The sequence below is a fragment of the Carassius carassius genome, chromosome 32, assembly GCF_963082965.1.
Source record: "Carassius carassius chromosome 32, fCarCar2.1, whole genome shotgun sequence".
NCBI classification, from domain to species: Eukaryota; Metazoa; Chordata; class Actinopteri; order Cypriniformes; family Cyprinidae; genus Carassius; species Carassius carassius.
The window spans coordinates 10,854,600-10,881,180 of NC_081786.1; the positions used below are offsets into that span (position 1 = coordinate 10,854,600).

Sequence of the window (26,581 nt, forward strand, 5' to 3'; positions counted from 1 at the left end):
TGACCCATTTCTCACCAGATTCCACTCTACAAACGTGGCGAAGTCCTCCTGAGGACCATCTTCGTTCGACAACGCTCTGCACTTGGAGTTCAGGCTGGCATGATAGAAGCAGCAGAGCGCGCTGTCCGGGTAGCTGGTGGCATTAGCTAGCAGTAAAAACCGTCTGGTATGGTCCTCGAGAGAAAGTTCCTCCTGCTTCAGCAGGAGAAGGAGGAATTTGGGGCGATAGAGGGGATCCATGACACACTACGGAAAGAAAAAGACTGAAAAAACGAAAAAACAAAACGGAGGGAAAACACGCAGTTTTTAAACTTTTGGGTCTTCTGTCACGGCTTACGCTGCTGGAAGGAACACGAAGTCGAAGGATAAAGTAACAAGTAGACCCGACAAAACAGAACTGAAAGGACAAGGCTTTTATACAAGGGATAATGGGGAAACACAGGTGGATGGAATCACTAAATTAACCGGGAAATAGAACACATGGAGAAATGAATAGACACACCTGGGAACTAATCAAACCACACACGGAAGACAGAAACTGGAACACAGGGGCAAAAACACACAAAATGAGTCCAGGTATGTGACACTTCGGGTGTGAGTGATCTAATGTTTATGAGTCCAAACTTTAAAAATTGTTTTTGTTCATTTATTTTACTTTTTTCTGGTTTAATCACGATCAGATTATTTCTAGGTCCTACATTAAATTAATATTTTTACCTCATTATTCGGGGAACAGATACAGTCTTCATAGATTAGACAGTGCAAGTACTTTTATCATTTAAGCAAGTAGAACAAAAGTCATCACAGTAGTTATTTGAGTAGTTAATTGTCTTACTAGTCACATGGAGCGAAGTGTCCTGGAGATGTTGATCGACAGGAGTTCTGCTCTGACTCTGCTGGGGTGCAGGCCATCAGTGCGAAAAAGCCTAGGACGCTCCCAGAAAAGATTCCAGTTATTAACAAAGAGCAGTTTCTGCTCTTTACACCATGACAGCAACCATTAATTTAAACAACAGTGACCTCGTCAAAACGTTGGCAGTGGTCCGTGAATGTTTCGATCAGGCTCCTGAAGTCCCTCTTCAGTGTCTCTGTATGCCACAGCGTCGTGTTGTTAACCCCGGCATGAAGCACGACCGCTCTGGGGCTCTCATCAGCCTTCAGGATAGCAGGTATCTGCACAGAAACATTGAGAACACGACACGAGCACCAGAGAAACAATGAGTGTGCACTTTACCCTCGGCTAGCATAACTCGGACACGTTGGACGAAGGAGTCTCCGACAATCGAAGCGGTCCCGGGTGGAGATCTCGTCACCCGGGGCCTGGCTTGTGTCCTCCGCTGTGGATGCACCAAATGCAGCGCTAAAGTTTCCTCACCTGCACTCAAAGGTAGACATACATCCGTCATTAAAGCAAGTAACAGTGGATAAAGCAATGGTAATATGTGTAAATAAAGTATTAGCAATGCAAGCGGGATTAGCGGCAACCACGCTAGCGATGCTACAGGCTATAAGCTAAATAGCGGACTCTGAAAATAAAAACTGTAAAATAAAACTGGTGAAAAATGGTGCTCTGATTGTTTTTGTTGTAGAATACGATAAAGATAAAAATTACAATAAAAATATTCACACGTTATAGAAATGGTAATGATGGTCTATAAAATAGATTTTTAATATAAAAAACAGTCAATAAAAAATAACGTGACAGAGCCCAAACTCAATACACATGACAGCAACAAACAGGAAGTCATTACTCCAGTCTTTAGTCAAATACTGCCATATGAGAGGCAGAATATTCCAAATAATCATAAACACCCACACGTCCACAAAGTATGTCTAAATGCTTTTCATTACAGTTTAAAATGATCTGATGTGAAGCATTTATGTCAGAATCAGACTTAATCAGTTGTTTTAGATCCAAATGCTCTTTATGAGAGAGAGCATCTGCTGGCGTGCAGACACATCGTTTTATTATAGTCATTCTCTTTTCTCTCTCTCTCTCATTTACTAGTATTTTGCTGCTTTAAATTGCTTTTTAACTATGATTTTAATGAATTTGCAGAAATGATGTTCATTAATAACAAAGCCATTCAGTATTGTGTGTTGTGCGTGAATGTGTGCATTTCTAAACAGATATCATTCAGATAGGACCATCTTGGACCATGTGAAGAGTTTTAAATGTCAAATAAATGGCAGAGCAGTGGTCCCTGTGCCCTTTAGAGTGTGTGTGAATGTATCACACAATGTTAGAGGGCCTGCAACGGTGACTTGTGTTTAACCAAATAAATGTTAGCAGCAAAGATGAAACATAGAGTCATACAAAAGGCTCATCCTGAATAGCTTAAAACATTCTGGCCTTGTTTTTATGTTACACTGTGTTGTTATATTCTCAAGCAGTTGTGATTTAAGAAAAAGTAGTATTCATTATGTTTTAAGAGGTATTCGATGAGGTTGTTCTCTTTCTGGGCAATTATTCAGTTTGTTATTGAGACGCTTTTATGCAGTTTGTGGAGGCACCTCAAAGGAATTTTTAAATTGCAAATGGAAGTAATAGAAACAAAGTGTCCTTATCCTCTTATGCAAATAACAACAGGTTTTATTTCATTCCAGGGGATATCTCAGCTCTGAGTGTGTCTGAAGCTGTTTGAAAATGCAGCAGCTTCTTATGACACTACAACACTATTTCTAAATATAATTCTTTTGTAAATTATTTTGTCCAATAATTGTTTCCTTGCATCCCACACAGCAGCATCAAGCAATTTACACACAATTTATTTGAGATACCATTCCCAATCCTGGTTTAATTTCTTTGCCTAGGTGAGTATATGACATGACTGCAACACCCCTTTGAATACTTTTTCAAAAACTTTGAACACTTTTACAAGTGTAAGATGTCTAGTGAGGGTCAGTGTTGGGCAGTAAGGCATTACTTAGTGTGACGAGTGGGGCGGGGCCGAGGGACATGGGAGCGAGGCCGGTGGAGTGATTGGAGATGAGCTACACCTGTTCGACCCACCGGTCTCGAGGCCCACGGAGGAGATGGAAGGATATAAAACTGGAGCGACGACAGTGAAGGACGAGAGAGGACCAGGCCTGGGCTTTTAGTTGTGTTTTGGTTTTTATTTGTGCGCACCAGTCGTCCGTGAGGGGCTGGTGCGCTGTTTTGTGTTTGTTTTGTAATTAAAGTTTCATTTTGATTGTCCGCCGGTTCCTGCCTCCTTCTTCCCGACGATTAGGAAGTTTATTATTACAGTGGTGCCGAAACCCGGGAGAAGGAGGGACGCGCTGCTGAAGATCCCTCGCCGCTGTGGTGAATCCGCGGTGCCAACGAGCAGGCGAGGAGTGTGCCGCCATGGACGCTCGAGGCGGTGGGCTGGAGCGAGTTGCCGGGGACGGGCGAGCTCGCTACCGGCCGCCCACGATAGGGAGGGGCGGCTGCCGTCCGTGAGGGAGCGGAGGAGTCTGCGCCGTTCGTCAGGTGGCCGGAGCCTGCTGCCATCCGCCGGAACGGGGAGGAGCAGGGAATGGGGGACTCCTGCCGGCTGCCCAAAACCGGAGGAGCCGTCGCCGTCCACCGGGCGGCGGAGGAGTGTTGTGCCGTCCGCCGAGGGCCGTCCAGTGCCACCACCAGGCACCGCGGAGGAGATCGCCCAGCTGGTGGAGGGCCTAGCAGCAGTGCGTCTGGGAACCGGATTTTTTTTTTTTTTTTTTTCTCTCCCCTCTCTCGTCTCTGTCGCTCCTCCTTCCATCTCCTTTTCTCTCGCCTCGCCTGTCCTACCCCCAGGTTCCCGCAGGTCCCCGTGAGCAGTCCCCCCCGGAGGGGGGGGGGGAGGAGTAGAGCGCAGTCTCGGGAGTACCCCCCGGCCTGCGAGGGGCGATGGGGGTATGTGACGAGTGGGGCGGGGCCGAGGGACATGGGAGCGAGGCCGGTGGAGTGATTGGAGATGAGCTACACCTGTTCGACCCACCGGTCTCGAGGCCCACGGAGGAGATGGAAGGATATAAAACTGGAGCGACGACAGTGAAGGACGAGAGAGGACCAGGCCTGGGCTTTTAGTTGTGTTTTGGTTTTTATTTGTGCGCACCAGTCGTCCGTGAGGGGCTGGTGCGCTGTTTTGTGTTTGTTTTGTAATTAAAGTTTCATTTTGATTGTCCGCCGGTTCCCGCCTCCTTCTTCCCGACGATTAGGAAGTTTATTATTACACTTAGTAACGCGTTACTGTAATTTGATTACTTTTTTAGTAACGGAGTAATTTAATGCGTTATAATTTTCAAAATAGTAATTAGAGTATGGGTAAAATAGAATTATCTACACATAAAATATCTAAAACAAATAAATTGTTCTTCATCTATTGCACAAAAGCAACATGAACTACTATAAAATATAAACGATTAGCAGGCGCAAGTGTATGCAGAGTTTCTATTTAGGATATAACACGTGTTTGCAGCATTGAGCAATGCAGTGCTGAAATTTGCATGCTCACGTTTCCTCTCATTATAACACATGAATTGTAGACATTATGAAATATTAATTATGCATATATTTATTGTGTTATAACAGAGATTTGTGAGATTGCGATGAATTAAGATGCCTTTTAGAGATTATAAATGCAGCACTCTTTGCTTGCATTCTGCCAAACCATGCTCGCAGCAGCCGCTTGCTTTAGTTAAAAATAAGTGTTCTGCAAATGTTGATGCTTTAATAACAAATATTTTCATAGAGAAAAAAAGTAATGTAACTAGTAATGTAACTAATTACTGATTACTTTTGAAATAAGGTAATCAGAAAAGTAACGTGATTACTTTCAAAAGGAGTAATCAGTAATTTGATTACACTTTCAGAGTAACTTGCCCAACTCTGGTGAGGGTATATATTTAAGTTTAATAAAAAACTAAAAGAAAAATGTGAAAGTTTTGATAACCATGAGACAAAAGATTTGTTTACCTACAGCTTCATTATGGTAAATACTAATTATATTTTAATTATTTTTTATTTTGTGAATTATTTTTTAACTCCTACTTGCCTCATGTTTTTGAGGCAAGTGGGAGTTTATTAAAAAAAATAAAAAAATAAAAAATAATTAAAATATAATTACTTACAACACTCTTACACAATAGTAATGATTAAATGCATAAATCACATTTAAAAATCTAGTGCCTTTTTTTAGTTGCCAAAGCTGAATTAAAACTTTTGATTAAGCAATTCTGTCTCAATTAACATAATTTTATTATTACCATCCAATTACTTCGTTTTACAGTATTAAAGACCATAAACAAACTTTGATTTCAAATAAAATTTACAATTCAGTTTGATGTGTATTTCACTTCAAGTATGTATTGTGCTAATTCAGATACTATAGAGTAACTCTCCCTCTCTCATTATTCAATGAATAAAAATTATTAAGAAAACCCACATGAGTAAGACAAGATTGGAGACATGTTCATTTTTCAGTAATTAGCCCTAAAGCTGAAGTGCTAAATTTCATTACCACAAGATCAACAGTAGCCACTCGCTTTTCATTTAGGATGCCCCTTGTCTCAAACCCTCTGTTGTTTAACAGACCATAACAGGAATGAAAACTGGCCATTGCAAGACTGCATATCAGACCATGGCCTGCCATTTTAAACAATGGAGCACTTTAGTACATTGCGAGAAGCTAATTATTAGCTAATTATACTGGTTGCCACTTTCCAAGAAATGTATTAATGTTCTCTTTCTACATGGATACATTTAATACTGCACCTCAATAAAGTGAAGCCAACATTAAAATATATAGATGGAATAAGCAAACTGTGTTATAAAATGAGCTTGGAGAGAAATAGGGAAGAACTGTTTACTCAATAACACAGAGATCCTCTTTAAGGACAGAGTGTGGCTTTGCTTTGTCACTATTCTGAGTATAGAACACCAGTGTGCTCTGACCATTTTCTACATATAGAACTATTATACTCTGTTTCAATTCATATGCAACACTGCTCTGCTCTTTTACTGTAACAGCTTTTTCACTATTCTGTTCTGTCACTATTCTTCACTATTGTGCTCTGTCACTGTTCACAATATGCAGTAGAACACTATTCTGCTTTGTCACTATTTTATAGGTAAAGCACTATTCTGCTCTAATTACTCTATAACACTATTCTGCTCTGTCACTATACACTTCTGCTATTGTCACTCTCTGCGTGTGGCCCACTATTTTGCTCTCACACTATCCCCTTTGAATTCTGTCAGTATTCTACATGTAAAACATGATTGTTCTTTGTCACTGTTCTGCATGTGGAACACTGCTGTGTGCACCCAAGCATGTGCTCTTTTCTAAAAGCCAATACTTTTAATTAGATTTAATCTCATTGATTAGTCAAAGCTGTTAAAATTTTATCTTTACAGATAATGCCGCAACCAAGCCAGACCTCGGCAAAACAATTCCTTCTGTTATTCTTTGCAGAGATAATTATTAGGCAAATAATGTATTTTTTAGACCGTGTGCTTATAGCGACACACAGTGGTGACATTGTGAAATACAGATCCACTAAGTCAATTATTTTAGAGGGAGGTTTTTTTTCCAACCACTTTCTTATAGCTACATTTTGGGTCATACGGTTATTTTTAGCAGTACGCCCAGCAAGTTAAATGTAGGTTGCCATTGACGTTCATAGCTGACATTTCTGATTGTAAACATGTAAGTTTGTTAACCTTAGGACGCAGTTTGTTCACCTTAGGACGCAACTAATAGCCTGCCATGTCTTATTTTCACAGACGTGGGGCTTAATTAGGCCAAAGTCCAATCAGGACATTTACGCACTTTTTATTAACGTGCCTTAGAAAAAACATTACTGGTGTGCATTTTGAGACAAAATAAAGGCACTGATATATTTTAAGATCAGCCAGATGTTTCTTTAAGTTGAAACAGCTCAGACTTAGATTTTACTCGGGCATTAGTCTTATAAGCCTTGTCTGTGATATATGTTTTAATTTCCAGTAAAATAAAGTAGGCTAATTAAACAAAGCCTAGGCTACATATAGCCGCTTCTTACAAATCTTAATCAAAACAGGCATGTAGCAGAAAAGTTAAAACATATATATTTTTTATATGTTTATATGTTTGAGGAACTCCCGTGTAGTCAAGGTACAATGCAAATATTTTATTTTTACTTGATGCATTAATTCATTCATACGTGTAAGTCGAGGTTTATTCACATTACCTTATTAAGATATCTTTATCAAGTCTTATCATGTAATTAGTAAAGTATTATGTATGCATGTGTTGCTTTTATACAAACCAAGTACAGTGTTTGTACATTATGGGACATTAAACGTGTAGAAGCAGAGGTGAGAAAATGTGGCGTTATCTGTGGCGTAAGTGCTCGCGCATCTACGCAATTTCCTTGTGTGGGAGAGAGAAACACAAACCTTAAGTACTCTAGACAGCTCACGTCACACTAGCAGATGTCTGATATTCCGTGCAGGAAAAGTTAGAGCAGGTAGTTTGAAGGTTTTCGTGTAGGCTCTATCTACCGGGACAGCACGCGCTCACCGGCGCCGTCCACATTTAAATCCAGCCATCGTGTGAAGGCCCTCAGCGATCATCTCCTATGTTTGAAACAATTGTAGTGAACATGACGAGTTTGAAGGCGTTCACCGAGCCGTTTGGTAAGTAAATCCGCTTGTTTGTACCTGGAGAATACATGCGCTTTATTACAGGACACGAGCGGCAAAACGATGGACGGTTGTTTTTTTTTTGGTTTGGTTTTGTTCGGAAAATATGTGCGTGTGTGTGTGTATAGATATATGTGTGTGTGTGTGTGTGTGTGTGTGTGAGTGCTCTTGTTTTGTGACATATCAGGACACAACTCTGTATAATGTGTGTGTGTATATATATATATATATATATATATATATATATATATATATATATATATACTCTGTGTGTGTGTGTGTGTGTGTGTGTGTGTGTGTTCTCTTGTTTTTGTGACATCAGGACACAACTCTGTATAATGACATGGGTATGACAGGTATTACAAGGAGAGGGTGACTTATGAGGACATAACCCATTTCCCCATTTTTCAAAACGCTTATAAATCATACAGAATTAGTTTTTTTGAGAAAGTAAAAATGCACAAAGTTTCCTGTGAGAATTAGGGTTAGGTGTAGGGTTGGTGTAGGGCGATAGAATATACAGTTTGTACAGTATAAAAACCATTACGCCTATGGGATGTCCCCACTTTTCACAAAAAACGTATGTGTTTGTAGGTTGAGTTGCATCAAATCAAGTAGACTTTCTCATGCTGTGGTGTTAAAGGATAAAAACCTTTTGATTTTACTCTGTTTTTATTTCAAAAGACTTTACTTATTCTTCTGTAGAGGTGACAGGGTTTATACTGCAGTATTTGTGTGTTGCTTCTGTAAGTGTATGGGTGGCCATGCAGAAGAAGATCTGTGCAGAGGGTTTTGCCCTGCAGGATTATATTATGATGTGGTTTACATTTTATCTCTTCAAGTGCATCCCAAGCAAGCGGCTACATGCTCTCTGCATTCTCTGGCTGAGCAGAAACAGTCATGAATGGATTCAGGCCGCACATGTTTGAATTCGTCTGCAGTGCTGACCAGGGTTAAATGTGACACATGTAGATTGACCTGTCCATGAGCTTTAGTTTATAGCTGTACTCCTGTAAAAAAAAAAAAAAAAAAGATTCATGCTGGATTGTGAAAGTTTTTTCTTTTATTAGTATTGGGTATTTTTGCAGTGGGACAACATAACTTTCCATAGATAACATCAGCTCAAGGTGCTAGGTGCTCTTTTCGGTTTGCTTACACAAGAGTTTGTTGCTTGTTTTTTTCCCTGCCTGTACTTTCAGCATTCATCATGAATGCAGTGAAAAGGCAACATCCTGTTTCATTTGATGGTATTTCCTAGAAAATACCCTATGTTTTGTTCTCATGCTTTCTTTTTCAAGGAGTGTTTTAGCGAACAAAAATTACTTCGTAATTCCTCTGAATTGTGCCTTTCATGTGAAGTAGCAGTGGCATTAAACACAAACATTTCCGGCACAACCAGAGGTTAAGCTGCCTGGTGTGGGTGAGACTCACTGTGGTGATAACCATGCATGATCAGTCTTTCCCCTTACTAAACCTCGAGCAACAGACAATCCGTTTTTCGTTCTTTGCTGAAAAAAATGATTGAATATAGTAGCACAACTAGCACATGACCTGCTTAAATGACTGCATGTCTATTTGTGGAAATGTCTCCACAAAATTAATCAGCTCTGATTGTGTTAAAGTGTAACAGAAGTACTGACATAACTTTTCTTCTGTATTGTGACTTACAGCTGATTGAAGTAGATTATTCTTAATAATAAAATAAAATGCATTAATGTACAAATAGTTCACATTAAGATCAATGTATTTTGATAATTTAGAAAATAGACAGAGTATTTTTTATTTAATGATGACTTTGGTTTAAAAAAAAAAGTATAAACAAACACTTTTCCATGACTGTACAAAGCTAATCAATATTTTTTAAGGCAAGCACCATTCAATTTATGATTAGTCGTTTGATGCTAAACAACTCACTGTAGAATTCTAGCTTTGCATTAAGTATCGCAAGTTGGATCACAGAATTATTAAACAGTACAGATATCTATATTTGATTCTGCCAGTAATGCCACTGAATTACTTGTGCTGTGTTCTCACGCACAAAACACACAGACACACACACACACAGACACACACACACACACACACCTCACACTTCCTTCCTCTCACAGTCACTTAAGTCATTTTCATTGACAGTCCTCTCTATTTCTTTATGCTGCTTGTTGGTTCCGTAATTGTATACAGCTTGAGAGGAGTGTGCCCTTAACGTGCCTTCATTAGCAGGAGACTTTTGACAAAACAATAGCAGGTGCCTTTTCTCTTTGAATCTTAGGTGTTTAACTGATGGTTTAAACTCATGGATTTAACATTTTCTTTTTAAAAAATAATCATCACACTTCTCATCCTCTGCCTTTTCACTTATATCTCTATATTTATATGTATATATTACTCTCACAAATCAGAAATAGGTCATTCTGATTAATGGTTGACATGATGTAGTGTTTCACTTTTGGGGGGGTTTTTTCCAGGGAGAGTGGCTTCTGAACCGGTGGAGGACACTGACCCCAGCAGCTTCATTACAGATATGGTATGATCTTTTTATTTTTCCTAAACATTTAGTTGGTTCATTTATAAGTTAAGGATGTACTTTACTCAGAAGAGATGTTGCAATGTTATGGATGGATGACGTTGGGTAATACCCACTGACACATCAATTGAATCATAAGTTGATGTTTAGTTTTGGTTTGTTATGACACAGTACATGAGTTGTAAACATTGTTGCCTTTCATATTATGATCAAACATAACAGATTATGTAGGTTAGACATGATTTTCATACATGATATGAAAGTAGCATTGAATGGGAGGAACAGGTTTTGAAACTCACGCTCTTACGATGTTGTGGGACGCCCTCCCTTAAGTCTCAGAGGTTTGTTCCAGCATGTTCTCTGCTCATATTTCCACACATCTGAAAGTTTAATTTTCCTCGCTTCGCTACACTGTACACACCACCTCTCTTCAAATGTGTCCCAACATGTAAAAAGAGGAACAAAGGTGTATTGTTTTCCTTGAGGTCTTGATTCCGATGTGTGTGATGTGATGTTTGACCTCTGGGGGTTTTTACTGATGTGTGTATTTGTGTATTTCAGTCTCTGAGGTCACATTACCCCATTCAGGACACTGATCCACGAGCTATCAGAGGTATTTCTTGTTTTATTTACATTGTTGCTGCTTGTATTGGTAGTGATAAATGTGTAAAGTCATACAATGAATGATTATTTCCATATTTAATCAGTTCCGCTGATCTCAGGTAACGAGTGGTGACCTTTGGGTCAGCCTCCACAATTTCCATATAATCGTGCTCAACAGGACATGAAGACATAAAGTGTTAATTAAAGCTCATCGGGTTTATTCATAGAATCTCTGATTCTCTACAGCTCCTGTAACCCTACAGCTCAGTTCTGTTTCCCCTGGATATTTGTCATCAGCGGTGGGCAGGATACGACAAGTGAGTCTTCCAATTTGCATCTTCCACTGGAAATGAGTTGGGTCTGATCACTTTTTTAACATTATTTGCGGGAGTCACGTACACATTTCTGACATCATCTTTATTTATAGATTCAGACCACTCACTGTGTGCTATACTGACTCTCAAGGAGTTGTATCGTGGACTGTATAAGAAATATGTGGTTTTAATATTAATGCCATAGTCCCCTGTGCATGTTTGACAAGTTAGGAATTTAACATTAACCATTAAGGAACCTTAACCAAAGTATTTTGCAGACATTTTATGAAGACCCTAAAGAGTCATACCATCTTGTGGGAAATGGGCATCCGATGTTCCCTTTAATGTATTTTTGTGCAATGTGTAATACATAAGCCTTCTTTGTTAAATCTTTAACCTCAATAATACAATAAGAACAACCCTTTTTTGTTTTTTTTAATCACCCAGCCTGTGGAAAATGACGGTAGTGAATTTATTCCATCATCATCTGTTTCATCAGGTATGTGTAAATATTAGAAAACTACCATTGTTACCGTACATAACTGTATACATACATATTGGACACAGTGTTATAAAAATGGAGCAATATGGTATTAATACGTTGTACATCGCTAACAATAAATTTATACTTTTTTTTAGCACATTCAGTTTTAGAATTAAACAGTGGAAATATATATACATATATATTGTTCCATGAGTCATAGCTTAGCAGGGTTGCCAACTTTTAAGTTCAGCTTGGAGTAAGAAGTGTGGAGTGGTCTGTTTCTTCATTATAAATATATTTGTACTTATAGAGCCACAGAAGATATGCTGCCCATACATTTTTGGTTAACATATTCTAATCTTTTATGTCAAATTCTTATATGTGACCCTGTACCACTAAACCAGTCATAAGGGTCATTTAAAAAACATCAACTCAAAAATTGGCCAAGATACAACTATTTGAAAATGTGGAATCTAAGGGTGTAAAAACCCCAAAACATTAAGAAAATCGTCTTTAAAGTGTTTTGATATATTTAAGGTAGGAAATGTACAAAAAATCTTCATGGAGCATGATTTTTACGTAATATCCTAATGATTTTTGCCATAAAAGAACATTTTGACCCATGCAATGCATTGTTGGCTATTGTTGCAAATATACCTGTGCTACTTATGACTGGTTTTGTGCTCCAGGGTCACATATTAGAAACTAAAATCACCAATAGGTGGCAGCAAGTTACTGTCATGAAATGAATAAGTCCTTGAATCATTTAATTTGTTAAAAAGGACTGATTCATTCAGGAACAAAACAAGTGACTGATGTCTTTATGAACAGGTCATTTAATAATTTGCTTATACTGGTCTGATGTTGTGTAACTATATTCTAAATATAAAAACAAGAACTTATACAGACAGACATCACATCAGTATCAGAGTGAGAAAATGGACAAATAGTGTGAGAGCATAAGAACAGTGTGAGTTGTGTGAGGGTTGGATATGACTGACAGTGATCACTGTAGAAACGGATGGAACACAACATCTGACAAGCCAGTTAAAAAATAGACCTTTGCATTAAGTGATGCAGTGTAAATGCCGAGCAGCAAACCTACAAGAGCAACAAGTCAGGGTTGGCTGAATACATTTAGCAGCTTCTACAGTTAAAAGAAAAAAATATTTGAAGGTATTAATGCATTATTTAGCGAATGAATCAGTGCCGAGAATTAAAACAAAAGTGATGAAAACAAGCATGTAAATGAAGGCGGTACAGACAGAAGGCTGTTTAATTGTTACGTGATCTTTCCCAATCATTCTAATACGCAAATGTTTTCATACCATCATGTGCCGCTTAAAATTATTAAAGGTATTAACGTTACTGATATTCAAAATGGTAAGCAGGCACTGCTTTGTTTACATCTCGTATATCTTTTTTTCGGTTTCTTCTTTTGAATGAGGCATATATACTATTAATAGCTGCTGATATGAACAACTCCTTCCTCTCAGGCATGCGCAGAATGCACGTGTTAGTTTGCTGTAGTAGGCTGTGTTTGGGTTGGGTTTTGGAGTGCTATTGTTACTGTAAACATGAATTTTGGAGATATCCCAACTTAATGCGCTTTATGCGATGTCTGCTTTTCTTTCCCCACTCTGTAGACTTTGGTAAAGAACATAAGGCTTGTAAGGAGTGTTTATGTTCTGCTCCTCCACCCAAAATCAGTGACCTGATGAATGACGAAGACCTTCTGTACACTCTAAGATTGAAGCTCGATCCGACTCACTGCACTGTCAAAAACTGGAAGAACTTTGCAAGCCGCTGGGGAATGAGCTACGACGAGCTCACACTTCTAGAGCAGCGCACACACGGTCCCACCTACCAAAGTCCCACTCAAGAGTTCCTCCTGCGCTACAACCAGAAACCTGTCACGGAGCTCACCGCACTCTGTCAGCTTTACCAGCGCATCGATGTGCTTCGATTGCTCCAGAGATGGATGGAGAACGACTGGCCCTCGCGCTGGCAACAAGCCCATTAGCTGGTACTTCACAATAACTGGACCTCAAAGGAGAAACGTGTTGGTAGAAACTGAAATTCATGACTGCAGGGATGGACAGCAGGTCAGAACACATTACTGAACGGGTGGTACAAGGTTATACACTGGACGTAGATTATTTTTTGGTAACCGTTGGTTTCATCACTCCATATGTAACCATCTGGTTAGCTGTATTAGCTATGTAGTAAAATCAACAAATATATGCAGTAGCACCCCAGCACTTCAGTAGAAAAATGAAAGACCGCTCAGGTGTGATTACTCATTTTCAGATTCTGTCTGGAAATTCTCTGTGATTCCGGTCATACAGCATTTTATTTATTTTAATACAAACAGTCATCTGCTGGCGGTGTGCCAGTGTTGGTGGTCTTATGAAGTGTCCTTTAACTAGTAACATGTACTATAATGAGTCATTGTTCTCAATATCTAAATGAGTTTAAAGACAACTTTTCACCTTTATTCTTGCCTGCTTTCTAGTAATAAGGTCATTCTAGAATGAATCACACAAAAACTGCATCTCCTTTCAGTGTATAAAAACTGAATCTCCTATGTTTTACATGAATTTGAGCATGTAAAACATTGTGATATATATAAAATTCCCATTGCACTGCTCACTGAGCACTTGAATTTAGTATCATGTTTGGTATGAATGGCACTTATTCTTTTATTATTATTATGAGACTTTAAGAAAGATTTAGCATGTCTCTGAGAAAGGAGTGGTAAAATAGCAGTGTAACTGCAGAGAACAGTGGATCTGGATGTTGACTGGACCTTTTTGAAAAAATTAGTTTTAAAAATGCAGTGTGGCTGTTTCAAAATGTATGGTCAAATGTAAGTTACAATGCAGGTAGTAGGATAGAATGTGACAATATTACCTCTTCTAAACAAGACTTTAAAAAGTGTTTGGTTTTTGTGCCATGTACTCTACCTAGCTTTTTATTTCCTTTGTCTAAAAATGAAAGCCTGTTTATGTGCATCAGGGGTTATCTGTTTAAAAATAAAACTTTTATATGCACAGTATCTGAATATTTGTTATACCTACCATTATAGTGTAAATACAAAGTATTTTTCATCTGCAATACATTATGAACTACTGGCATCGCTTGAATGTCAGTGGTGAATAATGTTCTGACATCATCAAAACTGGAGTGAATGTTAAAATGAATTTTAAATGCAATAATCACATCATAAACTTTATTGAATTCTTTAGAAACATTTGTGAGATTCTTGTGAGATTGAGATTTGTTTTCATGAAACACAGAAAGACACACAATACTTAATAGATGTAAAAAAAAAAAAAAAGTGGACTTATTTTTTTTATTTTTATTTTTTGCAATACTGACAAATATATAGATGTACATAACTGGGATGGAAATAAGTATAAACAAAAGACTATATATTAGATATTATTACAAAAAAAGTGACAAGACAGAATTAAAGATATTTAAAAAATATAAAGATATTACAAAGCATATTTTCCTTCATTAGATACAGTCATTGCACATTTAAAGAGAACTTTATACAATTATATATGTAACTGAATATAAAAATATGTACCTCTGTCAAATTCTATAATTCTCCTCAATACTCTTCCGATTTTGAAAGTAAACAGCTGGAGTTGATGTTTTTTTTTTTTTTTTTACATATTATTTTACATATGCACTTTGCAGTGAGTGTGGAACTACACTAACAAGGGTCTTGGGTTTTATTTAAGGTTCAATCTGTTGGCAAACCAAGCATGTTGTTCAAGCTGAGGGCAATCTTGGCATCATCTTCATTGCTAGTTGTATCAATTACTGGGTAGTCCTTATCAGCATCAGGCTTTGTGACTTTAAATGTTCCTCTATTCACTTTTGTAGGGCTGCTTGGTTCTGAATCTGTGCTTGTAGTACGCGCATTAGACAATCTCAGCCTTTCCCGGATATCTACACTAGCTGTCTGTCCATTGATCCCAACAGACGTAGAAGAAGCTTTAAGATTTGTCTTGACTGAGGAGACCGAGATAACTGTGTCATTAGTTGTTTTTGTAGGATCAGTATTGAGGTCAACCGCTCCAGTGAGTTTTTGTAAGATACTGTCAATGTTGCTGTCAGGAAGTCGGTGAGACTTGAACAATGGCATATTTTGGGGGAGTTTAATTTCTGCAGTGGTACCATCTACTTCTGGTGCTTTAATGTTAAAATCCACATCCTTTGGTTCAGCAGATTTTCTCCATTTGAAGGGCCATTTTACCTTATGCTTGGAGCCGTCAGCTTCAGCGTTAATGCCTGGATCTTCGACATCAACCCCAGCATTTGGTAGACTCACGTCAACATCAGGAGTACCAACCCCAGGTGCAGATAAGTTCAGATCTGGTCCACTTACATCAGCAGCAATGTCAACATCAGGAGATTTGACTTTTGGACCAGACAGATGAAACTTTTTGAGTGTTGGGAATTTAAACTTTCCTTTGGGAGCATTGATGTCAACATCTGCTGTGGGTACATCTACATCAACCCCAGCTTTTGGAAGACTCACATCAAGATCAGGAGCACCAACCTCAGGAGCTGATAGGTTAAGGTCTGGTCCACTTATATCAGCAGCAATGTCAACATCAGGAGATTTGACTTTCGTACCAGATAGGTTAAACTTTTTGAGTGTTGGGAATTTCACTTTTCCTTTGGGAGCATTGATGTCAATGTCTGCTGTGGGAAGGTTTATATCAGCATCTGGCACTTTGACATCCGCATTAACTGTTGGAGCTGAGAGGCTGAGATCAGGAGCTTCTGTATCAAAGTCAATCTCTGGTGTCTTCACTTTTGGACCAGAAAGGTCAGCTTTTGGTTTCTTAAATGTAATCATTTTCAGCTTACCAGATGGAGTATCTAAGTCTGGGGATTTAAAATCTACATTGGGAACACTGACCTCAGCTTTTGGTAAAGTTGCATTTACATCAGGCACACTGAACTCAGCTTTGGGAAGATTTAAGTCAACACTAGGTGAATTTAATTCTCCTTTGAGTTTGGGAACTGCAAGATCTAGATCTGCATTAGCATCCAACTTAGGCCCAGTCAAATTCAGTTTTGGCAAATTTAAATGTGGCATTTTATATTTTCCAGAACAGTCAACATCTGGGACTTTAAGGGTACCATCAGATCCTTCAAGCTCTACTTTTGGCAAGTCTAGGTCTACATCTGGGGTGGAGAGATTGAGATTTTGAGACTTTAGATTTCCCCCAATGTTTGCACTTGGAGCATTTAAGTCGGCTTTTGGTAAACCAAGGTCTAAAGAAGGAGCAGAAATGTCACCTTTAACTTTAGGTGTTGAAACACTAAGATTAGGTGCTTTAACATCTACATTAGGTCCTTTGAGTTCTGCTGTGGGCATGTTTACATCACCATCAGGTGCATCTAGTTTTGGTGTTTTAACCCGGGGTCCAGAAAGACCAAATTTAGGCATCTTAAAGTGAGGTACCTTGGCTTTGCTAGAGGGGGCATCAATGTAAATGTCTGGGGCTTCAAGGTCTACATTTGGACTTTTGACATTAGCATTGGGCAAGTTCAGATCCAGATCTGGAGCATTAAGTTTGCCATCAACTTTGGGTGCTGAAAGACTGAAATCTGGATCTTTCAGGTCTAAGTCCGGTCCATGGAGATCTGCCTTTGCATTGAGATCTACATCTGAACCTTTCATTTTTGGCCCAGATAGATTTATTTTAGGCAATTTAACATTGGGCTTCTTTAACTTTGCAGATGGAGCTTCTATGCCAATATCTGGTGCCGTCACATCAGCAGCTGTAGTTTTAATGTCTACATTTGGAGCAGAGAGGTTGAGGTCTGGTGCCTTGACATCTAGATTTGGTCCTTCCAGTTCAGCTTTCGGCAGATTAATATCTATCCCAGGAGCTGACATGTCCAAGTCTGGTGCATGTATCCCTGCATTTAGATCTGGAGTTTTCAGCTTTGATTTATGTAAGTTTAGCTTTGGCATTTTAAAAGTTGAGAACTTGTGCTTTGCAGTCGGAGCATTAATGTCTACATCAGGTGCTTTTACATCAACATCAGTGCACGGTAAATTGACATTTCCTTTTGGGATGCTGATATCTCCATCTATCTTTGGTGCTGAGAGACTTAAATCAGGTGTTGAGACACTGGCATCTAAGCCAGCCTCTGGTGCTTTAACCTTCTTGCCAAATGTGTGTTTCTTAAATTTTGGCCGCTTTATTTTCCCAGAGGGAGCAATTATATCAACATCAGGAGTTTGAATATCTACATCTGGAGCTTCAAGGTTGGCTCTTGGCAGATCAATGTCAACATTTGGTGCATTGATATCTGCATTTACCTTTGAACCAGAAAGATTTGCATCAACACTCGCCTGTGGTACTTTCATTTTTGTAGTCTTAGCTTTCTTGAATTTAGGAAATTTTATCTTGCCAGAGGGAGCTTCAATATTAGCTTTTGGTGTTTCGATGTCCAGGTTAGGACTACTGAATTCAGCTTTTGGTGAGGTCATGTCTAAGTCAGGGGTCCCAATTTCTCCATTAATCTTTGGGGCTGACAGATTTAGATCAGGGGTTTTTAGGTCCGCATTTATGTCTTGGGTGGTTAGATTCAAATCACCATCAACCTTTGGTTTTTTACCATGTAGACTGAAGGTGGGCATTTTAAACTTAGGTGTTTTAGTATTCAGTTCAGGTTTGTCCACATTAACAGAAACATCTGGGGTGTTAAGTGCAGGGGTAGAGACACTGACATCAGGTGCTTGGAATGTACCATCCAAACCTGCTCCTTCGAGATTTGGTGCAGACAAGCCAAAAGTTGCCTTTTTGAACCCTGGGTTGCTGAAGTTAGGTGTGGCATGCTTTAGCTCAATCTGTGGCATTTCTGCATTTACTGTTGGGGTTGAGATGCCACCCTTAAGGCTTGGGGCATTTATCTGTCCATTTAGCCCATTAACCTGAACACCTGGTGCTTGAAGTCCTGGCTCACTGTTCAGTCGAAGATCACCTAGAGACTAAAGAGGAAGATGAGATGAAGACATGATGAGACTCAATTATTCTCTATTTTTGCTTTTTCTTTAGTTCTCAAGGTTGCTTACCAGTCCTGCTTTCAGATCTTTTGCTGTCTTTAGTTCAAGGTTCTTGTCATAGGGCTCGAGTATTCTGATCAATTTTAGCACTTCATCTTTACTGAGGTGATCCAGATGAACGGTTGCAGCAACAAGCTGATCTTCTGCAAAGGACAAAAAGAGAAAATAAGGTACGTTACAGAATCCATTACTATCATTACGTATGCTTGTTGTATGATTGAGGCAGCATATAGGATACATTTAAATTCTTTACCTTCCTTCAGGCTGATTGCTGGACTTGTGATTCCTGACATGTCGACCCCTCCTTTTTCTTTGTCCTCCAAAGTTAAAGACCCTGAGAGGGCATGAATCTTTGTTTCTCCATTCTGCACATGAACAAGGTGACTTACTACCATACATTAGGGTTTTGTTTGTAATCTCATAAATACATAATATTATTTGCAAAAGTAAAAATTATATGTTATGCCATGGCAAGGATGTAATCAGAGGTATAATGAATGTGTGAAATGCAAGTGTTGTAAACTATTGTTAACCATGTTGAAACTTTCAGCCGACTTTACCATTGAGTCAGACACGCCCTTCTGATTGGCTAAACAAATCTGACTATGCCTGTCAGGAATATTTTCTGTGTGCAATTCTGTTAAAAAATGACCAGAATCTTTAAATTGTTATTTTGGTGAGAGGGTACCAACCATCATGTCTTCACTTCTTTAAATACAACTGACATGTCATGAATACCAGTTTTCAGGAGATCTGCCAAAACAAAAAGCAACAAGACTTGAAGTAATCTTTATCATTACATTTTAGGACTCTATTCTGTATTATATTTTCATCTTAAAAAAAGTAGGCTACATTTAAAATTTCCAAGGAAGATGACTGACCTAAAGCCATTCAACAAAACATTTCATTTTAGTATTTTTAGGAACATACAATGGAAGTACAATGACTAATTGTAATTTGAATATAAGGCCAGTTTTAGACCTGCTCATGTTGCAAGCAATCGTCATATCATCTTTACTCCATAAAATAAGTGCATGGGTGTGGGGTTACTTCCTTGCTTCCTTTTCAGTGTCTTCCCACTCTCCTTGAGATTCTTGTTACATCTATATTGCATCATTTTAGTAATATTGTATTGTATTTGCTGTGTAATAAAGCAAATCTAAGCACCACTGTTACATGTTTTTAAAAATGAATCGATTGATAGAATTATTATTTTTAATCAAATCAGTTATTAAATAATACGTAAAAATAACATTGTATACAATAATACTGCTGGTAAAAGAACAGAAAAAGGAAGTGGCAGGGAAAAGTCAGGAACCGACTCCAGTTTTTCAAAGACAGATGTAATCGGTTGTAATGCAGTTAATCACATTCACCAGATCTCATAGTGAGAATGTGTTTGTTAAAAAGTGAAGTAAATAAAAAAGCATTATACTAATTGCAGGAACCATGCATATGTGCAAATTACAGCCTCTACATGCCCAATTTTTCAGATTTGAGATTATTAAAAAACCTTCTAGTTTAACTCAAAATAAAAAGCTTTTTAACTTGGTATTCTGTCTCTGTAACAGATTGTGTATGTGTGGTTTGTGTCAGGAATATTTTAGGAATGGATGGACTGTGGAGAATGAGGCGAACCAGTTTGTTCAGATGAAAGAAAGATGAGGAGATAAATACAAGATCACTCTGTATATCTCTTGGCTTTTTAACCCTCTATAAATGTCTTCCATTTTTTTTCTGTGTGTTCTCTCTACAGCACATTATTTAGACTGCGATTAGAAGGCTCAGGTTGTCTTGACAATAAAGTTAAGTTTTCACAGTCAAGATCAGAACAATATAATTACTCTGCTCAGTAAAGCATTAAGTTTAATCAGCAGTGGGAATCATCTAATGTTTCAGTTTTACCCACAATCACAACAGTTTCCCAAAGACTTGCATCATCATCTGATGCTAACAAAAAAACATCACTGCTTTCAAAAGTCATATCGTAAGTTATTCCTCATTTTTATAATGTGAACATGATGCATGAAAATTTCAGCTCATCAAAATGATTTCAATTTACAACTAGTATTAATCACTGAAACCTCAATAGACTCACATTTATAACAACAAAGCGCACATCAAACACAAATATTAAACCAGATATTAAAGGAGCCGTTTCAACAACACAATGATTTGACATGACAAACCTCTACATTTTGCAAGTTACTGAATTTATCAGTTCCCATTAGATAAGGCAGGATGATAAATTGCACTTTGATGTTCTTTCCGATTTTGTGTGATTTATTTAAGCACTAGTCAGAGTGAGTCACTTACCCAATGTGGTTAATGTGAGTGTATCTGTAGCCGTTGATGTTGACACCTCTAAACTCCAGGTGGATATGACTATCATCCTCTCTGTCATGGGGTTTCTGTCAGATAAATACATGTGGAGCCACCAAACAGGTTCTGCAGCAACAGCATGACAACCAACCACACACACACACACACACACACACAACAACACACACCGAAACTACAGACAGAGAGTAGTTTAAAAATGCCTATACATTTACATGTAAGTTAAATGTTTTTGTCATATATTTTAATTGGATTATGATGGGTTTTTTTATTTGTATGTTTTCTATGTCACAGAGAGCTTCAGTTCAGAATTGTCAAAGCAACAGCGATTTGATCAGTCAGTCCCAAAAACTTGCATTTGTTGATTTCCACAATATAAAGCTAATTGAGCTCATTTTTAGTCAAGCATGTGGCCAAATATTTAATATTTGTGGGCAGCAAAGTTTTAATTTTGTGGGAGCTATGATTTTTCCTTAAAAACATCCTGTGAGAAAAACTAAAGGGTGTTTTGTTTGTTTTGTTTGCAAGGGTTTGGCCATACAGTCTTGTGCCACACACCCTTAAGTTATTTCTGAAACCCATATGAATGCACAGCGCTACAGTAGTATTTCTCAATGTGGGCATTCAGTGTTCTTGGGGGGGACGTTTTTCACAAAATTCTGTTCTATTAAATGAAAAATAAATACACAATACTGAAAGAAAGGTTTAATATTAAGCTTAGTTTAATATGAATAAATATTAAGAAAATGCCGTCACTTTTCCATTTTTAAACTGATTATTCACAGTACAGTGCATGTTAATTTTGTGCACTCTTGAATGTTTCTATGTGTACGATCTGTATTCTATGTGCGAGCTTGTGTGTTGTGTGTGTGCATGCAGTGTAGCAGCATATCAGTTTAGAGCATATATTAGCTACCTTTACAAAAAACTAAAGAGTCACTGGGGAAGCCCCAACTGCTCCCCGGGTGCTGCAGCATAAATGGCTGCCCACTGCTCTGTGTGTGTGTACTTTGGATGGGTTAAATGCAGAGCATGAATTCTGAGTATGGGTCACCATACTTGGTTGAATGTCACGTCACTTTGTTTAAAAACATGAATTCATCCAAGAAATTTTGGAGTATCCACAATGCACCAACAAACAAGCTTGAGATATAATCAAAATCACCAACAAGGATAGAAACTCTGAAAAATTTATGTTATTGCACTTATTTTCAAATCATTTATTTTAAAAATGTATTATTTTTCATCAATTTAATGGGCCCTTGAATTAATTTCTTAAAAAAGTAATGACCCCATACATTTGAATGCTACTGTTAATAGAATAACAGTCCTCATTATATACACAAAACAATAATCAACTTCAAAAGTCTGTGAAGACAATTAGACTCTTGTTACATCTGTAATTAGTTTTATTTGATGGGTGGTGGTGAGGGACTGAATAATGGGTAGGGGGCGCTGGCCAAAAAAGGGGGAGAACGACTACAGAAAGCTTTCAGCTGGTTGTGTTTTAATAATTTAAGTAGAGGGATAGTTCACCCAGAAATATGAAATCTGACATTATTCTATGTATCAAGAAGGTACTGTGTTTTGAAAAAATTATTTGGACCTGAGTGACTTTCATTGTATTGGCAAAAAAGTAGATTCTTCAGAATATAATTCTTTTGTGTTCCACACAAAGTCACACAGGTTTGGGACGACACGAGGGTGAGAAAATTATGACAACATTTTAGGTAAATGATCCCTGTAATGTTAATTCAACACCCACAAATGTATTTCAGAAGTCCTTGCTCATATATCTCAGCACTACTGAGGTATATTCAGTTAAATTAACCACCAAACGTCCAACAGGAAACTGCTATCTGGCTGAACAATACTGAAAGTTTGAGTGTATCATGAAGTCATTAAGGTGTAAATGTAAGGTGTTAATTTGTTGTTCTGTAATGATTTGCCATTCTGGTATACAATAAAGACATTACTGTAAGAGTTTTTTTTTTTTTTTATTATTATTAACTGTAGTACATTTCTTAGTAAAAAGTAATACTATCACCCAGCTTGGAACCTTAAGCTCTTGGCAGCAGTAATGGAGCACTTAGCCAATATTTATGGCAGAAAATAGCTTCTATGAATTGTTACAGTTACAAGAAAAGACTGTCAATGCAAATGAGTAACCACTCACCTTCACAATACAGGGTTTGTTGGTATTTGTTCGCAGAGAGAATGTGATTTCACTCCTTGGACACTAATCTGCTGCAATTGTTAAGGTTTACAGTTCAGTACAAAGGTAAAAGTTTATGAATACATAGAGATTTTACAAAACAGAAAAACAAATGTAGACATAATTAGCGTAGCTGCTGTTCCAACCAAGTAAAATTAATTAGTTTTTAACCCAAACTAAAGAATAATAATGCACATTTGATCAGATATAACTGCAGTCCAAAATTAAGAGATGCATTATTTGAATGCTTTGCAAAAGAGATGCGTTTTTAATCTAGATTTAAACAGAGAGATTGTGTCTGAACCCCAAACATTATTTGGAAGGCTATTCCAGAGTTTGGGAGCCAAATGCAAAAAAAGCTGTATCTCCTTTAGTGGACTTTGCTATCCTAGGAACTACCAAAAGTCCAGTGTTTTGTGACCTTAGGGAGCGTGATGGATTGTAGCATGGGAGAAGGCTAGAAAGCCATTAAGGGACTTATAGGTAAGTAATAATATTTTGTTACTGATACAGAACTTAATAGGTAGCCAGTGCAGAAACTGTAGAATTTGGGTAATATGATAATATTTTCTTGACCTGGTAAGGACTCTAGCCGCTGCATTTGGCACTACCTGTAGCTTGTTTGAGGATGCAGGACAACCACCTAGAAGTGCATTACAATAGTCCAGTCTAGAGGTCATGAATGCATGAACTAGCTTTTCTGCATCAGAAACAGATAACATGTTTCATAGCTTGGCAATGTTTCTAAGATGAACAATGCAGTTTTTGTAATATGGGAAATACGGTTTTCAAAGTTGCTGTCTAATTTAACACCCATATATTTGACTGTAGAGGAAGTAACAGTACATCCATCTAGTTGCAAATTGTAATCTATGAGATTCTGTGTACTGTTTATTGATCCATTATCTCTGTCTTATCTGAATTTAATAGGAGAAAATCATTGGTCATCCAATCTTTTACATTTTTAACACACACTGTTAGCTTAGATAATTTAGAAGTTTCATCTGGTCTCATTAAGATATATAGTTGAGATGACTCCCCATTTAAACAATCAAAATGGTAGCGATCGGACAGGTAGGATCTAAACCATCTTAAAGCCTGTCTTTGAATACCTGTATAGTTTTGTAATCGCTCTATGAGTATGTCATGATCTATGGTGTCGAAGGCAGCACTAAGATGAAGTAAAACGAGCAATGAGAAGCAGCCTTGATCTGACGCAAGAAGCAGGTCATTTGTAATTTTAACAAGTGCAGTTTCTGTGCTATGGTGGGGCCTGAAACCTGACTGAAATTCTTCATACAGATCTTTTTTTTTTTTTTTTTTTGCAGGAAGGAGCACAACTGAGCAGACACAACTTCTTCAACATAAATGGAAGATTTGAAATGGGCCTTTAATTTGCCAGTTCACTAGGATCTAGTTGTGGTTTCTTAATAAGAGGCTTAATAACCACCAGCTTGAATGGCTTTGGGACGTGACCTAAAGATAATGACAAGTTAACAATATTGAGAAGACTGCAGTTTATCTTTGGGTGCGATGGATGAAACTGAAGTATTAGACACCGTAGAATCTAAATCTTAGATGTATTTTTGATGTTATCTATTTTATCAGTGAAGAAATTCATAAAGACATTACTATTAAACCATGAGGGAATATTTAATTCCGGTGGCGTCAGGTTATTTGTTAATCTAGCCACTGTGCTAAATAAAAACCTTGGATTGTTTTGGTTATTTTGAATGAGTTTGTGGATATGCTTGGCCCTGGCAGTTTTTAGAGCCAGTCTATAGCTGGACATACTGTTTTTCCACGCAATTCTAAAAACATCCAAGCTCGTTTTTCTCCATTTGTGTTCAATACTGCAAGTTTCTTTCTTGAGAGATAGTGGGTATTACTGTTATACCATGGCACAGTACGTTTCTCTTTAACCTTTTTCAGTTTGATGGGGGCAATAGCTTCTAATGTATTAGAGAATAGTGCCCATGTTGCCAGTCATTTCGTCTAGTTTGTGTGTATTTTTGGCTACACATAGCAGAGATAAATCAGGCAGGTTATTTGCGAATCTGTCTTTGGTGGCTTCACCAATAGTTCTGCCCAGACGGTAACGCTGAGTCATATAGTTAATATCAGTGATACGCAACAAGCACGATACAAGGAAATGATTAGTAACATCAGCACTTTGAGGTACGATATCTATAGCAGTAAGATCGATTCCATGCGATATAATTAAATCTAGTGTATTATTAAAAAGATGACTTGGCCCAGTGACATTTTGCTTGACTCTAAATAGAGTATATTAGGTCTGTAAACACAAGTCCTAATGCATCATTTGTATTATCAATGTGAATGTTAAAATCTCTGACAATTAGCTCTTTATCAATGGTAACCAAACGGTCTGAGAGGAAATCTGCAAATTCCTTTAGGAATTCTGTATACGGCCCTGGTGGCAGTAGCCAAAGCAAGAGATACATGAGATTTCTTTTGCACATCTGACAGTGTAACATTAAGCAGAAGTATTTCAAATTATTTAAACCTGTATCCTGTTTTCTGGGTAACTTGAGAATATAATTATATATTGGTGCAACACCTCCTCCACGACCAGTCTGACGGGGCTCATGCTTATAACAGTAGTTCAGTGGAGTAGACTCATTTAGACAAAAATAATCATTTGGTTTTAGCCAGGTTTCAGTCAAGCAGAGTACATCAAAACTATTATCTGTGATCATTTCATTTACAATAACTGCTTCGGGTGTGAGTGATCTAATGTTTATGAGCCCAAACTTTAAAAATTGTTTTTGTTCATTTATTTTAAATTTGTCTGGTTTAATCACAATCAGATTATTTCTAGATCCTACATTAAATTTATATTTATACCTCATTATTCGGGGAACATATACAGTCTTCATAGATTAGACAGTGCAAGTACTTTTATCATTTAAGCATTAAGAAAGTCATCACAGTAGTTATTTGAGTAGTTAATTGTCTTACTAGTCACATGGAGCAAAGTGTCCTGGAGATGTTGATCGACAGGAGTTCTGCTCTGACTCTGCTGGGGTGCAGGCCATCAGCGCGAAAAAGCCTAGGACGCTCCCAGAAAAGATTCCAGTTATTAACAAAGATAACTTTTACTGTTCATTAATTCTACTTCACGCTTCTGTGTAAAACTTGTATATTTATGTGTACATTTTTAACATACTGCTATCATAGCATCACACCAAGCATTTTATATTTTAAAAGTTTTTTTTTTTTTTTTTTGCTAGAAAGGGACAAGCAAGAACATCTCATAAAACATCACCCTTTAAACATTTATTTATTTATTTATTTATTTTAAACATGATCTGAAAGAAGATT

General features: G+C 37.7%; 2 protein-coding genes across 2 annotated transcripts; one reads left to right on the forward strand and one right to left on the reverse strand.

Moving 5' to 3' along the window:
* The first annotated feature begins 7,334 nt into the window (after positions 1 to 7,334).
* On the forward strand, positions 7,335 to 14,634 carry edaradd (EDAR-associated death domain). Its single transcript, XM_059520219.1, has 6 exons — positions 7,335 to 7,645; positions 10,117 to 10,175; positions 10,737 to 10,788; positions 11,025 to 11,095; positions 11,540 to 11,591; positions 13,223 to 14,634. Exons 1-6 carry the CDS (start codon positions 7,588 to 7,590, stop codon positions 13,597 to 13,599), a joined length of 669 nt encoding a protein of 222 aa, XP_059376202.1. The 5' UTR covers positions 7,335 to 7,587; the 3' UTR covers positions 13,600 to 14,634.
* A 601-nt stretch (positions 14,635 to 15,235) lies between these two features.
* si:ch211-125o16.4 (neuroblast differentiation-associated protein AHNAK) lies at positions 15,236 to 21,093 on the reverse strand. The gene is made up of 5 exons (XM_059520221.1): positions 20,998 to 21,093; positions 19,374 to 19,434; positions 18,935 to 19,046; positions 18,691 to 18,824; positions 15,236 to 18,606 (listed from the first exon to the last, which is right to left on the reverse strand). The coding sequence occupies exons 2-5, from the start codon at positions 19,377 to 19,379 to the stop codon at positions 15,331 to 15,333; spliced, it is 3,528 nt and encodes a 1,175-aa protein (XP_059376204.1). The 5' UTR covers positions 19,380 to 19,434; positions 20,998 to 21,093; the 3' UTR covers positions 15,236 to 15,330.
* Between the last annotated feature and the right edge of the window lie 5,488 nt (positions 21,094 to 26,581).

Excerpts from the sequence above, each read along its gene's own strand:
- edaradd (XM_059520219.1), top strand. The coding sequence starts at position 7,588 with ATGTTTGAAACAATTGTAGTGAACATGACGAGTTTGAAGGCGTTCACC. Across the intron at positions 10,789-11,024 it reads TGATCCACGAGCTATCAGAG|CTCCTGTAACCCTACAGCTC; the intron begins GTATTTCTTGTT and ends GATTCTCTACAG. Across the intron at positions 11,096-11,539 it reads CGGTGGGCAGGATACGACAA|CCTGTGGAAAATGACGGTAG; the intron begins GTGAGTCTTCCA and ends TTAATCACCCAG.
- si:ch211-125o16.4 (XM_059520221.1), bottom strand. Across the intron at positions 18,825-18,934 it reads AGCAATCAGCCTGAAGGAAG|AAGATCAGCTTGTTGCTGCA; the intron begins GTAAAGAATTTA and ends TGTCCTTTGCAG. Across the intron at positions 18,607-18,690 it reads AAGATCTGAAAGCAGGACTG|TCTCTAGGTGATCTTCGACT; the intron begins GTAAGCAACCTT and ends CTTCCTCTTTAG.